The sequence below is a fragment of the Melospiza melodia genome, chromosome 18, assembly GCF_035770615.1.
Source record: "Melospiza melodia melodia isolate bMelMel2 chromosome 18, bMelMel2.pri, whole genome shotgun sequence".
NCBI lineage: Eukaryota > Metazoa > Chordata > Aves > Passeriformes > Passerellidae > Melospiza > Melospiza melodia.
The window spans coordinates 14,473,121-14,486,450 of record NC_086211.1 but is presented as its reverse complement, the minus strand read 5'-3'; the positions used below and the strand labels follow the sequence as shown (position 1 = coordinate 14,486,450).

Below are 13,330 nucleotides of genomic sequence, written 5' to 3'. Positions count from 1 at the left end.
TGGCTGCAGAATTTAGTACAGGTTGCCAGACATATTAATTATTTTATAATTTACTAGGAACTAGTATTTAAATTCCATTTTATGCAATTTTTTTATCTTGACTTTTTTTTTGTCAAATAATTAAACCATATATCCCTACATTATCCAAATCATTTGTCATCAATACAATTTCAATTGACCTTCCTCTATATTTCCTAGTATCAAAACCAATAACCGTCATCATCACTCCACAACCACCTCCAAACAAACACAGAACTAACCCCAGAACTAACCAGCCCAAAGAAACCAACCAAAAATACAAACCATGATGATAAATCATCAACCAATCACCCACCAAACTCTACATTCTTGTAGCTTATAAAAACCACAGGCAGCAAAAAGTCTGAGATGGAGAGGGCTCAGCAAGGGAGACGTGCAGTCTTCCTTAAATTCTTTTCCTTCCTTTCTTCCCTGTCTTCCTTCCAGTTGTGGTGAGTGGACTTCAGACAGTTTGAAATGGATCTCACTTCCCTTTGCTCCCCTTCTGGATTGAGAAGGGGAGATCTTAAACCACAGAAGACAGAATGAGAGAGCAGCTCCCAGCTTTGTGCCCAGCAGCACCAATGGCACAGCACAGCAGCTTGAGAATTCTTTAAAGCTGCTCTTTTCAGGAATAATGAGTGATGGACACAATCTAAATGTAAGCTGTCAAATTTTAGGAAGAATGAAAACCTCTAATGCTTTATTCCTCTCCAAGCTGTGCTTTCATCTTTGTGCCAGCTCTGGTAGACATCAGTGTAGTCCTTCCTCCTTCTAAAGGTTAGGGGGTTTTATTTACAAATGCCAGGGGCTTCCTGAACTCCTGGCTCCATGAAAATAAATGCCAGACTCCAGCAGGATTCAGCCAGGGCCAGGATGTCACCTTCTGCCTCCTGAAGGTACAGGCATTCTGGGCTGCAGCTGTGGATTATTTTCTATAAATGTAAATAGATGAATGCCAGGACAAACATTTCTCCCCCAGACAAGCCTTATCCATATGGGATCTCCAGCCAGATGTGCTCTCACCCAAGCTGCTGGTACAAGGTGAGCTGGCTGCACTGCACACTCAGGCTGCCAGCCAGGCAAGACCTGAGCCTTTCCACTGCCTCAGATAAAGAGAAGCCACAGGCAAGGCCTGAAAGCAGAGGGCAGGATGAACCTGTCCTTTTGAAGCTCTTGCTTTACAGCTTCAGCCTGGATGTCCCAGAGCTGAGTGCTGGCTCCATGGCTGGCACTGCCAATGCTGCAGGACTCATCCTGCCACCTCTGCTTTGGGTGAGCCTGGTGGGGAAGATGAAACAGGAAAGCCTTATAAATATGATTGTCTTGCAAAAGATTTTGAGAATATGGAAACTATAAGTGAGATTCAAATGCAAGCAAGCTTTGAGATACCTCAGTTATTGAACAACTGGAAAACAATGGCATGGTCAGCTGAAGGTGATCCCCTTTTGATGGAACAACACCCTCTGCTTGCAGGCAGGCCCAAGGGTCAGGAGCAGACCCTGCCAGGTTGGCAGAAGGGGCCCAAAGAGGAGTTTATAGAGCTTAAAATGTAGCACAGTATGGTGATGTAATGATTCTTATAGGCTGTATGGAAATGCTATAGGATTTGTGTCTTGTACTAGATTGGTGAGAATCAGAGTATTCAACACAGAAGAAGATTTATTGTATTGAATGGGAACTTCGCTCTCTTAGCTCTTGCCTCTTGCCCTGTTTATTCTCTTACCCCTTTTACTCTCTCACCCTCTCATCCTCTCTGCCCCTCTCTTCTCTCAGCCTGCTCTGAGCTGTGTTTGGCAGCTCCCAGCAGGGCCCTGCCCCCAGGCCCTTTGCAATAAACCCCAAGTTCCTGACCTGGCTGCAGAGATCTCTGTCTCTGTCCCCACCGTCCTACCCCCCAACGCTCCTACATGAGCCCATGTGGAGGAGCTGTCCTGGGTGTTTCATCCCTCCCTAATGCCCAGTTCAGCTGCACAACAATCAGATCTTTCAAGCTTTGGAGGAGGAAAGCACAGCCCTGGGCCGTGAACTGAAGCTGGGAGCTCACAGCAATGTGGGGAACTAAATCTGGGAGCTGAGCAAATTCTCCAGGGAGCTCAGGCAGCATTTCCATCCCAAAACATGGCCCAGCTTGGGTGCTGCTCACACAGCATGAAATGAGAGAGAACACATGGAGAAAACCCCAAATCAAACCATAACTGCCCCAGCACAGGCACTGACCCACAGCAAAGCCCAGTGGCTGCAGCTGGGGATGTGTGAAAGGCAGTGCCCACACAGCCACTGCAGGGTTGGGTGAAAAGCTGATAAAAAGCTGTGGTGATGAGCAGCAGCTCCCTGAGCATGCCTCCCTCAGCACTGAAATTAAAAGCTGTTACAGCAAAAGACAGTGGAAGATGCTGAAGGCAACTCAGCAGGGCCAAGGCCATGGTACTTGTCAATGAAATAATGTCACAGCACTCAGAGCCCAGGGAGCTCAGTGTTCTCACTGAGCTCATCTCAAACACAGACTCACAGAGCTGAAAGAGCCTCTGCAAGTGCCTCCCACTGCCCCTTCAGAGGCTGCACACACAGCCTGGGAATCTCAGCTCTGAATCTGTGCCTCAAGTGCACAGAGCAACAAGTGCTGCATCTGGGGCTGCTTTCCACAGGGATTTCAAATTCCAGCAGCAATGGCCAGCTCTTCGTGTATCCGACATGGTTATTTCAGAATGTGAAATAAAATATGCAACTTTCAAAGCTTCTGTGTGTGAGAGCTCCTATGGCAACACAGTTAACATCAACTCCAGCAGGGAAAGCCCAGAAAGCTGAAATTCCACATGAAAGAACTGCTCTACTTTCTGCCAGCCCCCTGCCACACATCAGCCTTGCTGTTAGGTCAGTCTTGTGCTGCTGGGCATTTTCAGCAGGCCTGGGTTACAATACTGGGGCAAATTCAGCTCCCTGGACCCAGTTCTGGGATTCTTATCTACAATTAACCAGAAAAAAAAATAAAATAAAAAAATTGAGCTTTGCTTAAGCAAAAAGTAAGGAGGAAACTTTGTATAGACCTGCCCTTAATCACTGCTATTTGAAAAACCCACACAAACTTTGTGTCAGAGCAGGGAAGCGAATAAAGGAACAGCACAAGGGGAACTGATCATCAGGAGGCGCAACAAAATCAGTTTTCTGGGACTTAAAGTAAGAAATCTCCTTCATCTTGACTTAGGGATGTCTGCGGACAGAGAAGGAGGGTTGGAGGTTCCCCTTCTTCCTTAAAAGCTCCCTGGAAATGCTGCTGTGTCCTGACTCTGTCCTGGCAGGCACCTGCACAGGCTGGGAGTTCGAGGAGATGCTCTGGAAAATGACCATCAAAAGCTGAACCTTTTGGGCAAATGTCCCAATGTCCAGAAGAGCTGAGGGAGAGAAAAAGAACTCCAGCATGAAGCAAACAGGCTGGGGAAAAGCAGCACCAACACTTTCTCTGTGTGTGCTGTCTGTATCCCTAAGGGGAGAGTTTGCATCCTGAGGCTTAGCAGCAGAATACTTTTATTTTATGCTAAAATGAAGAAATCCTCTTTCTGCTGACAGGGGACCTTACAGTTAGCAGCTTCCACAGGGCTGGTGTCACTCCCAGCCCAAGCTGGGCTTTAATGCCTGCATTGTGAGCTGCTGCTCCTATCAGCAGTGAATTGCTGCAGGTTAATGGGCTCATTGCACAGTACTCATAAAAATGCCTCCAAAACCCAGCACAGGCAAAGCAATCTGTTTGAGGTCCAGAACAGGCAGAAAATCCAGCAGACAAATTGACTGAAAACAAGACATTGGCTCATGCACTAACAAACAAAAAGCATAAAGGTTATTACAATTACTGCTGGCAATTGCTCCCCAGATCACACACAGAGCTGCTCGTACACAACAGCTTCCCTCTGTCTCCATTTCTACCCATTTTTTTTCCACCATCCTGCCAAGATTTCTCTCTCAGACTCTGATCTACCTGGAGCAAAAGCAGGGATTCACTGCATGCTCCTCCTCCACGTGGGCACAGCTTCTTTGAGCTGCTTAGTTTTGTACACACTGCCTCAAAACAAACACAAATGTACAAAAAGCAAAGCATGGATCACTGGCCTTGTACCAAACCTTCAGACCAAAGAAGTTAAAAGAAGATGATACTGAGTTCTCTATGCAGCACTTTTTGGTTGTATTTTAATGACACTTGGGAACATTCTCAGTTGGTAGCACTTTGCAAAGCTCCAGGGCAGACATCAGGGTGAGCTGCTGCCTGCTGAGAGAGTGGCTCATTGAGCCCAGCTTTGGAAATCAGCCCTGCTGCCTAACCAGCTATGAAAATGTGGCTGTTCCACCCTGGCAGTGTCCAAGGCCAGGCTGGACAGGGTTTGGAGCAGCCTGGGACAGTGGGAGGTGCCCCTGCCCATGGCAGGGGTGGAACAGGATGGGCTTTAAGGTCCCTCCAACCCAAACCATGCTGTGATTCCATAACTCTGTGAAGAAGCCACAGCACACAGTGGTCTCAGCCTCACTCAGGCCTGGGGGGCACAGAGCATTTGATGGGAAGAGAATGTGGTTTTTAAACTGACATCATGTTTTCCATGGCATCAAGGCAAAGATCCACCCACTGAAAGTGCCTGCTATCTTGCTGTTCAATTCCTAATGATTTATAATTCCTCTAATAAGGGATTTGCATAAAAGCCCTGGCTGTTTTAAATGCTGCCTTATTTTATGCCTAAAAAGCATGGAGCAGATTTATCTTTTACGAGTAGTCAGACTCTTTATGGCTCTTGCTTCTGCTTGAAAGCCACAGTGACTGCAAATCAACAACACTAAGCCTCCTTTTCCTGCACACAAGTGGGATAAACCTTTAGGCAAATTGCTAAGTGCACTGCTAAACCCCTAAGCTTTCATGGCATTGATTCTCACAGAGTCATGGTAATCCCCAAATCTGGTTGAAATGGCAGAAAAGTTCTCATGCTACATCATTTTCAAAATTAAAACTTCATTGTGAACAAGAATTTGCAGGCTTTGCCATTCCCTGGAATTGTGTCCCAAGGGTTTTGTTCATTTACAAATATTGGGAAAAGAGCACAATTGTCCAAAGGCTGGTGCTGCTGTGGGAAAGAAATAAACAAAACAAAAGATATAGAAATCAGGTCATATTCAGTGCTGCTTTGAAAACCCACTCTAAATATTTACACCAAGGTAGGAAAGGGTGTAAAGGCCTAAAAGCAACATTGGGTGCCCATAAGGAATAAATTCCCCCAATTAGTATAAGGAATACTTGTAATAATTCATTGGTGGAATATTTGTTATGGAGCACTTGCTAATCTGACAGAAGTGAAAGGTTAATTATTATTCAGCTTCTGGACAGCAGTGAGTGCTCCTGCAGACATTTCCAGGCAGGCAAGAGATTGGAAGCACTTGGTTTGGAGAGGTGCTGTGTCCTTGGATCTCACACACTTCCCTGGAAATCCACAGATATTAAAATCACAGTATATTCTAATATTAGAAGCATTTGCTTTCAAACTCTGTTTAAATCCTTTGCTAAAGCAAATGAGAATATCTGTTAACACTGGAAAAACAACTTTTACTGGACCTGATCAAAAAATACCAGAAGTCCAAGCACTTGTGTACAGTACCTGAGGGTCAGGATTAACAGCAATGATATTACTGAGCAGGACAGAGGGAATTGCAGGAACAAGTGGGCACAGCTTCTTTTGGAAGTGACTGGCCAGTTCATCTCTCCACCAGATAACATCTGGAAGCCATGTAGAAGTCAGAAATGCAGAAATCTTCTGGTAAAAGCTGGGTGATCCCTGGAGATGTTCTGCAGTCTGCAAAGAGCCAGTGGTTAAAAAGCTTTGGTGATGGTTTCAGAAACTCTGTCTGCACCTTGCAGCTGCAGCAGCTCCTCCTCTGCCCAGAGCCACCCCAGACCCCAGTTCCACCCAGCTGCCCTCAGATGCTCCAAACCAACCCCTGGTGTGACACCCTGTACCCTTCATCCCATCTCATCCCATCCATCAGCTCTCAAACTCTGCTCCAAAGCAGATTCCACCACCCTCAGAGGGGGAGAAAATCCCATAAACAGGGCTGTGAACCAGCCCAACACAATGAAACATTAACTTCCAAAGACTTTCTTAGGGATATAAATGAAAACAGGTGTTGGTGCCCCATCCCTGGAGTGTTCAGTGCCAGGGTGCAGAGAGCACTGAGCAATCTGGTCCAGGGCAAGCTGTCCCTGCCCATGGCAGAGGGTTGGAATTAGATGAGCTTTAAGGTCCCTTCCAACCCAAACTATTCTGTTTTGTTTTGTTTTGGTTTTTTTTTTAAAGATTGAGGCTAATATTAATACTGTTACATTAATATTGAATACTGCACTGCTAAACTACAGTTTTCCATCATTTAACCTCCCCTCTAAGGCTCATTGTTCTTCAGGTTGATTCTTAATTAGCAAGACTTTCAGAGAATAAAACCAGTGACCTCAAGGAGACCTAATTAGAAATTAACAGACTCAGCAACTGTGCAGAACATCTCTCCACCAGTAACTCAGAGGGAAGAGAAGGAACTGCTGCAGCCTCATCTCAGCTGTGGGGCAGGTGTGGGTGCCACAATATCAGAAGGATCTGAAGCTGTTGGAGTGGCCAGAGGAGGGACCTGGGCATGGGGAAGGGTCTGAGGAGCAGCTGAGGGCACTTGGATTGTTCAGCTGGAGGAGGAGACTGAGGGCAGAGCTCAGGAGGGGCTGCAGCTCCTCCCCAGGGGCAGCTCTGATCTCTGATCCCTGGGACAGGGACAGGGAATGGCTGGAGCTGGGCAGGGCAGGGCCAGGCTGGATTTTGGAAAAGGTTCTTCCCCCAGAGTGTGCTGGCACTGCCCAGGCTCCCCAGGGAATGGGCACAGCCCCGAGGCTGCCAGAGCTCCAGGAGAGCTTGGACAGTGCCCAGGCACAGGGTGGGAGTGCTGGGGGGTCTGTGCAGGGCCAGGGGTGGGACTGGATGATCCTTTAGGTACCCTCCCCACTCAGGAAATCCCATCACTCTGTGATTATTGTACCTAAAAAGTGAAGCTCAAGGAGGAAAACCCCAAATCAAAAGACAAGGAGATTGGGAGCTCCTCTGAGCCTGCAGAGAATGAAGGGATGGAGGGGCAGAGAGGAGGCCCAGAGCTGCCCACAGCTCTGCCAGTGGGAAAACTGGGAATGCCTGGCAGAGAGCACAGGCTGCACAAATCTCATTCCCATGTACAAATCTCATTCCCATCAGACATGGAAACTGCAGCCTGTCCATCAGCACACAGGAATTACAGGAGGTGAGTGTTTTGACATTTCTTCTGACAACAAGAAGCCAAGACCAGGCAGGGATGTTGAAATCTGCCTCACTTCTATTAGCTGTTTGGAGGAGGACAGAAATAAAATCACCCCCAAAAAAGCTGATAAAAATGAGAGGAAAAATAGCAGAACCACTGGATATAGGAATAGATGCCATCCCAGTTGAATAAGTCAAAAGACTTCTTGATGTGCAAAGAACAGGAGCTTTTTCCTGGAGAAGCCACCATTATAATTCTATTTATAACTATTAGACCTTGGGGCAGAGAACCAGAATGTAATAAATAATAAAAGATACACACATGACAGTCAAGTGGCCAGTAACTAAGAAATTGATGGTTCAGAGGCCCCTTTTGGGGCTGGAAATGGACTCTGGGCTCTACACATCAGTATTAAAACATAATTTGTCATCATGGTTAACATTTACAGATACTTGGTCATTTTTGCATAATCCAAAAAAAAGTAGCTTAAGGTCTCCCTAAATTCTTATAGCAAACAGATGCAACAAAGTACCTGGAAACCCAATCATATTTTAAAGTTAAGGCCTGAAAAGTGTCATTTTGTGCCCACAGGAGACAACTGGAACAAGAACCAGTAAGTGCCCCAACAGGATGTTGTTTTTCAATTCAGCCACTGACACTTGCACATTGACAGGACAGTGAGAGGCTGAGGCTGCAGTGTGAAGAATAAAGTCCACATTTCTCTCCACAGCAGCTGAAGCTGCCCAAGGGCAGGAACAGAGAGCCTTGCTGTCATTTTCCTTGTCTCTGCTGGCGCTGACATCCCAACTCGTGTTGTTCCTCCCAGCTCTGATCTCTGCTGGGGAAAGCAGCAGCTCTACAAATGCCTCAGGAAAGAAAGATTGACACAAGTCAGTGCTAGCACAAAGAGCCTCTAATGAGGGACAGGAAACCCAAGTCCTGCTTGGAAGAGCTGCCCCAACACCTGAAATGTCACTGCTGTGCAACAGAGCTGAGCTCAGAAGTTTATCATGATCAGGGTGGGCAGGCCCTGGCACAGGGTGCCCAGAGCAGCTGTGGCTGCCCCTGGATCCCTGGCAGTGCCCAAGGCCAGGCTGGGCAGGGCCTGGAGCAACCTGGGATAATGAAAGGTTGCTGTTCACAATGTGAACTGGCAACTTCCAAATTAATACACTTTTACCATGAATGCATTCCCACAAGAGTTACTAACACTTTACAACAAAGACAAGAATTTCTAAGTATAGACAAGGACAGTAATAGAATTCTTAGACTTTCAATTTTCCCAACTATCATCTCACCAAATTGTAATGAAGAGCTGATGATTTCAGCTCTTACTTACAATGCTCCAATGGCAATTCAACCAAAACCAACAATGGCTATTGCTGTAGCATTACCAATGAATATAAATAAGCAAGTTGTATACTAAGGAATGCCTGTTAAAGAGTTTTAGCCCAGTACCTAATGTCCTTTAGATAAAATATGCTTTAAGAATTCTCTACAAATTCATTTATTTCTCACATTAGGTGTCCCAGCTTCTTGCAGGGATTGGGAGTGGATGGCCTTGAATGGCCCCTTCCAATCCAAACCATTCTGTGATTCCGTGAGAAGGACTGGAGAAACTGCACAGTTTGTTCCACCAGGATGTGATTTAACCCTTCCCAGCTCCAACCAAACACTCAGGACAGCCTGAGCCCACAGCTTCAGAAGTTCATTCTGTTCTGTAACCCTGGGGAAATATTTTGAGCATAATCAGTGCTCAATAATTTTGGTGCTTTGGCCAAGCCCTCAGCTGGAATCAGCAGAGAGCAGGTCAGGCTCTGTCCCTCCATTCTCTTTGCTCCACAGAGGAAACACCTTATAAGAATTTGAGGAGAATTTATAAGAATTTAGAGAGACTTTAAGACCTTTGGATTACACAAAAAATACCAAGTATCTGTAAATGTTAACCATGATGACAAATGATATTTTAATACTAATGTGTAGAGCCCAGAGTCCATTTCCAGCCCCAAAAGGGGACTCTGAGCCATCAATTTCTTAATTACTGGCCACTTCACTGTCATCTGTGTATCTTTTATTATTTATCACATTCTGGTTGAATTCAATTGCCAACACCAAGTCCTTGTCCAGTCCAGCAGAGCCTGAACTCTTCAGCCTCTGCTCAATCTCCAGTGGAAAAGCTGCTCATTGTTTTGGGCTGGGCTTTTTTTGGTAGTGTTTTAATCATGACATTTGGTGCCAACATCCATTATTTATTGTCAGGATCACTGAAGCCACAGCTGTGAAACTCTAGGTTTTGTGATACAACATGGGAAATTCAATTTTTGCTGCTCCCAGGCAGCAGCTGCAAGTGAAGGGGATGCTGAAGTGTGTTTTAAAACCATGTTCACACATCCTGATCCATTTAGGCTCCCCATGGTGTGGCCAGCAGGTATAACACAGAGATCTGGGGATGAAACAGGCAAAACCAGGGTAGAAAATCCACTGAAGCCACAGAAGTTACTTTGAGGCACCTGAGAGGAACTCAGCAGAGCACAGGGCAGCACCTCCAGGGTTCCTCAGCCACAGGACAGATATTCAAGCAAGTGGCTCTCAGATTTGGGGGACACAGGGATTGCTGCTCCCCACACCCACCTGGCCACACTGCTCAGATATTTAGACCAGGCAAGAGTGGCAATACTAAAAAAAAAAAGCTGTCTCCAAAAAAAAATAAATTAGGTACAAGATGCTTGAGCCTGTATCAAACCAGCTCTGTGAAAGAACCAACACAGCAGAGCCCAGAGCTGCAATTTCACAGCTCTGTGTTCAGGACAGTTCACCTCATGTTTTACATCACATGTGCCCACAGTTCATCTCATGTTTTACATCCCATGTGCCCACAGTTCATCTCATGTTTTACATCCCATGTGCTCACAGTTCACCTCATGTTTTACATCACATGTGCCCACAGTTCATCTCATGTTTTACATCCCATGTGCTCACAGTTCATCTCATGTTTTACATCCCATGTGCTCACAGTTCACCTCATGTTTTACATCACATGTGCCCACAGTTCATCTCATGTTTTACATCCCATGTGCTCACAGTTCACCTCATGTTTTACATCACATGTGCCCACAGTTCATCTCATGTTTTACATCCCATGTGCTCACAGTTCATCTCATGTTTTACATCCCATGTGCTCACAGTTCACCTCATGTTTTACATCACATGTGCCCACAGTTCATCTCATGTTTTACATCACATGTGCCCACAGTTCACCTCATGTTTTACATCACATGTGCCCACAGTTCATCTCATGTTTTACATCCCATGTGCTCACAGTTCATCTCATGTTTTACATCACATGTGCTCACAGTTCATCTCATGTTTTACATCACATGTGCCCACAGTTCATCTCATGTTTTACATCACATGTGCCAATCCCAGCCTGTGTGCAGGACCTGCCAGTTTTATTGCACAGCTCAGGCTCTGGGGTTCACCAAAATTGAGGGCACAGGTTCATGTCCTGCTTCCAGGCCTCAGTACCTGGCACTCAAATAAAAATAATCCCTCCTCCCGTGCCACACTCTTCACATGGGTAAAATAAAGGAGGAAAAACCAGAATAGGTGCCAAAAGATGTGTCTCCTCCAAACGCAGCTCAGTTTCTGCAGTGTGAGGTTACAGCTAATGAGCAATTCACAAGAAATGATGCCACAGAGAGCTGGTTTCTGGCCTGCACATAACCTAAAAGCAGCATTGCTGGATTATGCCCTTTTCTGACTCAGAGATGGGGCAACTGAGAGGCATTTAAAAAACTTTTATTCTATTTTCTCATGTCTCATGTGAAGGGTGAGACAATGCAGATGTAAAATTCACTCCATCACAATTAGATGCCATGACCTGACTGCAGCACAAGTGAGGACAGCTTGGGTTGGCAATCAGCTGTAAAACCAATTCCTCACTGGGCTGTTCCCCATCCCAGTCTGGGCAGCTTTTCCACTGTTCCATCCTGCCCAGACTGGGATTTCAGCCTGAATTGGCACATCCAGCCTGGTGCTCAGTGCACAGCAGTGCCTGCACAATTACCAGGTGTAAAAGCTGCTACTCACTGCTGCCTCGTGCCTCTGGGCTGAAGGTTCCTCTGGTGCCACCAGGCAGGCATAGAGGGCCAAGCCTTCCTCTGTCCAGGCCTGCTGCAGCCCCACCACCTCAAATGGAGCTGTGGGACCATCCTTCCTCTTCACAGGAGGCACCTGGAAATCCATTGGAACACAATTCCATTTTAGATGGAGTGAAAAAAAACCCTTTAACTTGCTCTGTTGCTTTTGAGTAGAGCCCCACAACAAGCCAGGGAGAACTGTGCTTTGATTAGTAGATTAGCTGTGGTTTAGCCAGTAGAAAAATCAATAAAGACCAAATTAAATAGGAATAACACATTGCTTTTGATAAGCCATGGGATTTATTCTCACAATGAGGACTTGCAGGCTCTGACTTTCACCAGTTTCACTGTGTGGAAGCAGGAATTCACATTATTTCCCTGGGCCAGCAGGGGTGAGCACAGAGCCCCTGCCAAGGCTGCCCAGAATGTTCCTGTCACAGCAGCACTGTGTGTGCCTTCCTCAGTGACACTGAGATCAATCCAATCCCAGCTCCAAATCAATGCAAAGGGATGATGCCATGCCCAGGGGTTGCTGCAGGCTCCTCTAAAACCCAAACTGACACCCCAAACCCCAGCAATCCCCATCCTGTGAATGCCCTTTTAGTTGGGCGGAGGTGATTTCTTTTTCATGAATTTTTTGTGCACATGTGTGTGGGAGGCAAACATTCTATTTTCCAGTTTATAGATCTGATTTAAAGCAAAAAGGGTAAAAAGTGACTTCTGCAACCTCAAGGCATAAATTATTATTGTGAATATCAGTTTAGATCCAGGGAGAAGGTCCAGGGGGACAGACTATGCCCTGGCTCTTTAGGTTGCTCAAAGTCAAATAAAACATGATACACTTTAACATGCAGAATACATGAAAATCTTGATCATGAGTTAGAAAAGAGAGAGGAGAGACACCTGAAACAGCCTGGAAAGGCACTGGGATGCTGCAAACTGTCCAGGGCAGCTGGTGAAAAGGGGCAGAACACTGGGAAAGCCAGACCCAGGGAATCAGCAAAGCCAGGAGAAAGGAAAAGCAGAGGTGCCTGATCCAGAACATGCTCTGGATGGAGAGCAAGGCAAATCTGAGCTACAGAACTGTAATTCCCTCCCAGGGCTCTGGTGGATACAGAAACTCCAAGTCTTGTTCTCCTGGTTTATACCATCACCAGTCTCTAGTGCATTATCAGCTCTATTTACTGCATTTACAGGGAGATAAAGGCCTTTAAAAATATGTTTTCAGCACAGGGCCAAGCTGGATTTTCAAACTGCTGCACAGCTGAGCTGGATGACTCAAAACACCAGCACCAAATCCTCCACTGGATTCCCATGGGGAATTCTGCACCATCCAGGGGACCACAGCTCCCAGCTGGCAGCATCCAGCACATCTCCCATGGAATCAGCAAGGAAATGCTGATTTACACAAGCCAGTCCATGGAATTGCATGGATTACCAGATGAGAATTTGGTCTAAAAATGCCTCAACATTTCCAATTGTCACAGACACATTTTATAAAAAATCCTTTCCTTAGGATTTTTCCTCCCGAGAAGCTGAGAGGCCTCAGGAACAAAATGTCAACAATGATTATCTGCTGCTGTGGAATGCAACAGGTTCATCTGTGATTGGTCTCATGTGGTTGTTTCTAATTAACACCAATCACAGTCAGCTGGCTCAGACTGTCTCAGTCAGTCACAGGATTTTGTTATCATTCCTTTTTTCTTTCTTTGCTTGCTAGCTTTCTGATTAAATCCTTTCTTCTATTCTTTTAGTATAGTTTTAATAATATATATATATATTTAATAAAATAATAAATCAGCCTTCTGAAACATGGAGTCAAATCCTCATCTCTTCCCTCATCCTGGGACCCCTGCAAACACCATCACATCCAA

At 45.8% G+C, this 13,330-nt stretch overlaps 1 protein-coding gene across 1 annotated transcript in view; it reads right to left on the bottom strand.

Moving 5' to 3' along the window:
• DNAAF8 (dynein axonemal assembly factor 8) overlaps positions 1 to 13,330 on the bottom strand; it is a 103,198-nt gene that overhangs the window by 58,814 nt on the left and 31,054 nt on the right. The window contains exons 12-13 of the mRNA XM_063171463.1: positions 11,407 to 11,550; positions 5,649 to 5,843 (exon numbers count right to left, since the gene is read on the bottom strand). Of these exons, the coding sequence (XP_063027533.1) occupies positions 5,649 to 5,843; positions 11,407 to 11,550 (339 nt within the window). The remainder of the gene's footprint in view (positions 1 to 5,648; positions 5,844 to 11,406; positions 11,551 to 13,330) is intronic.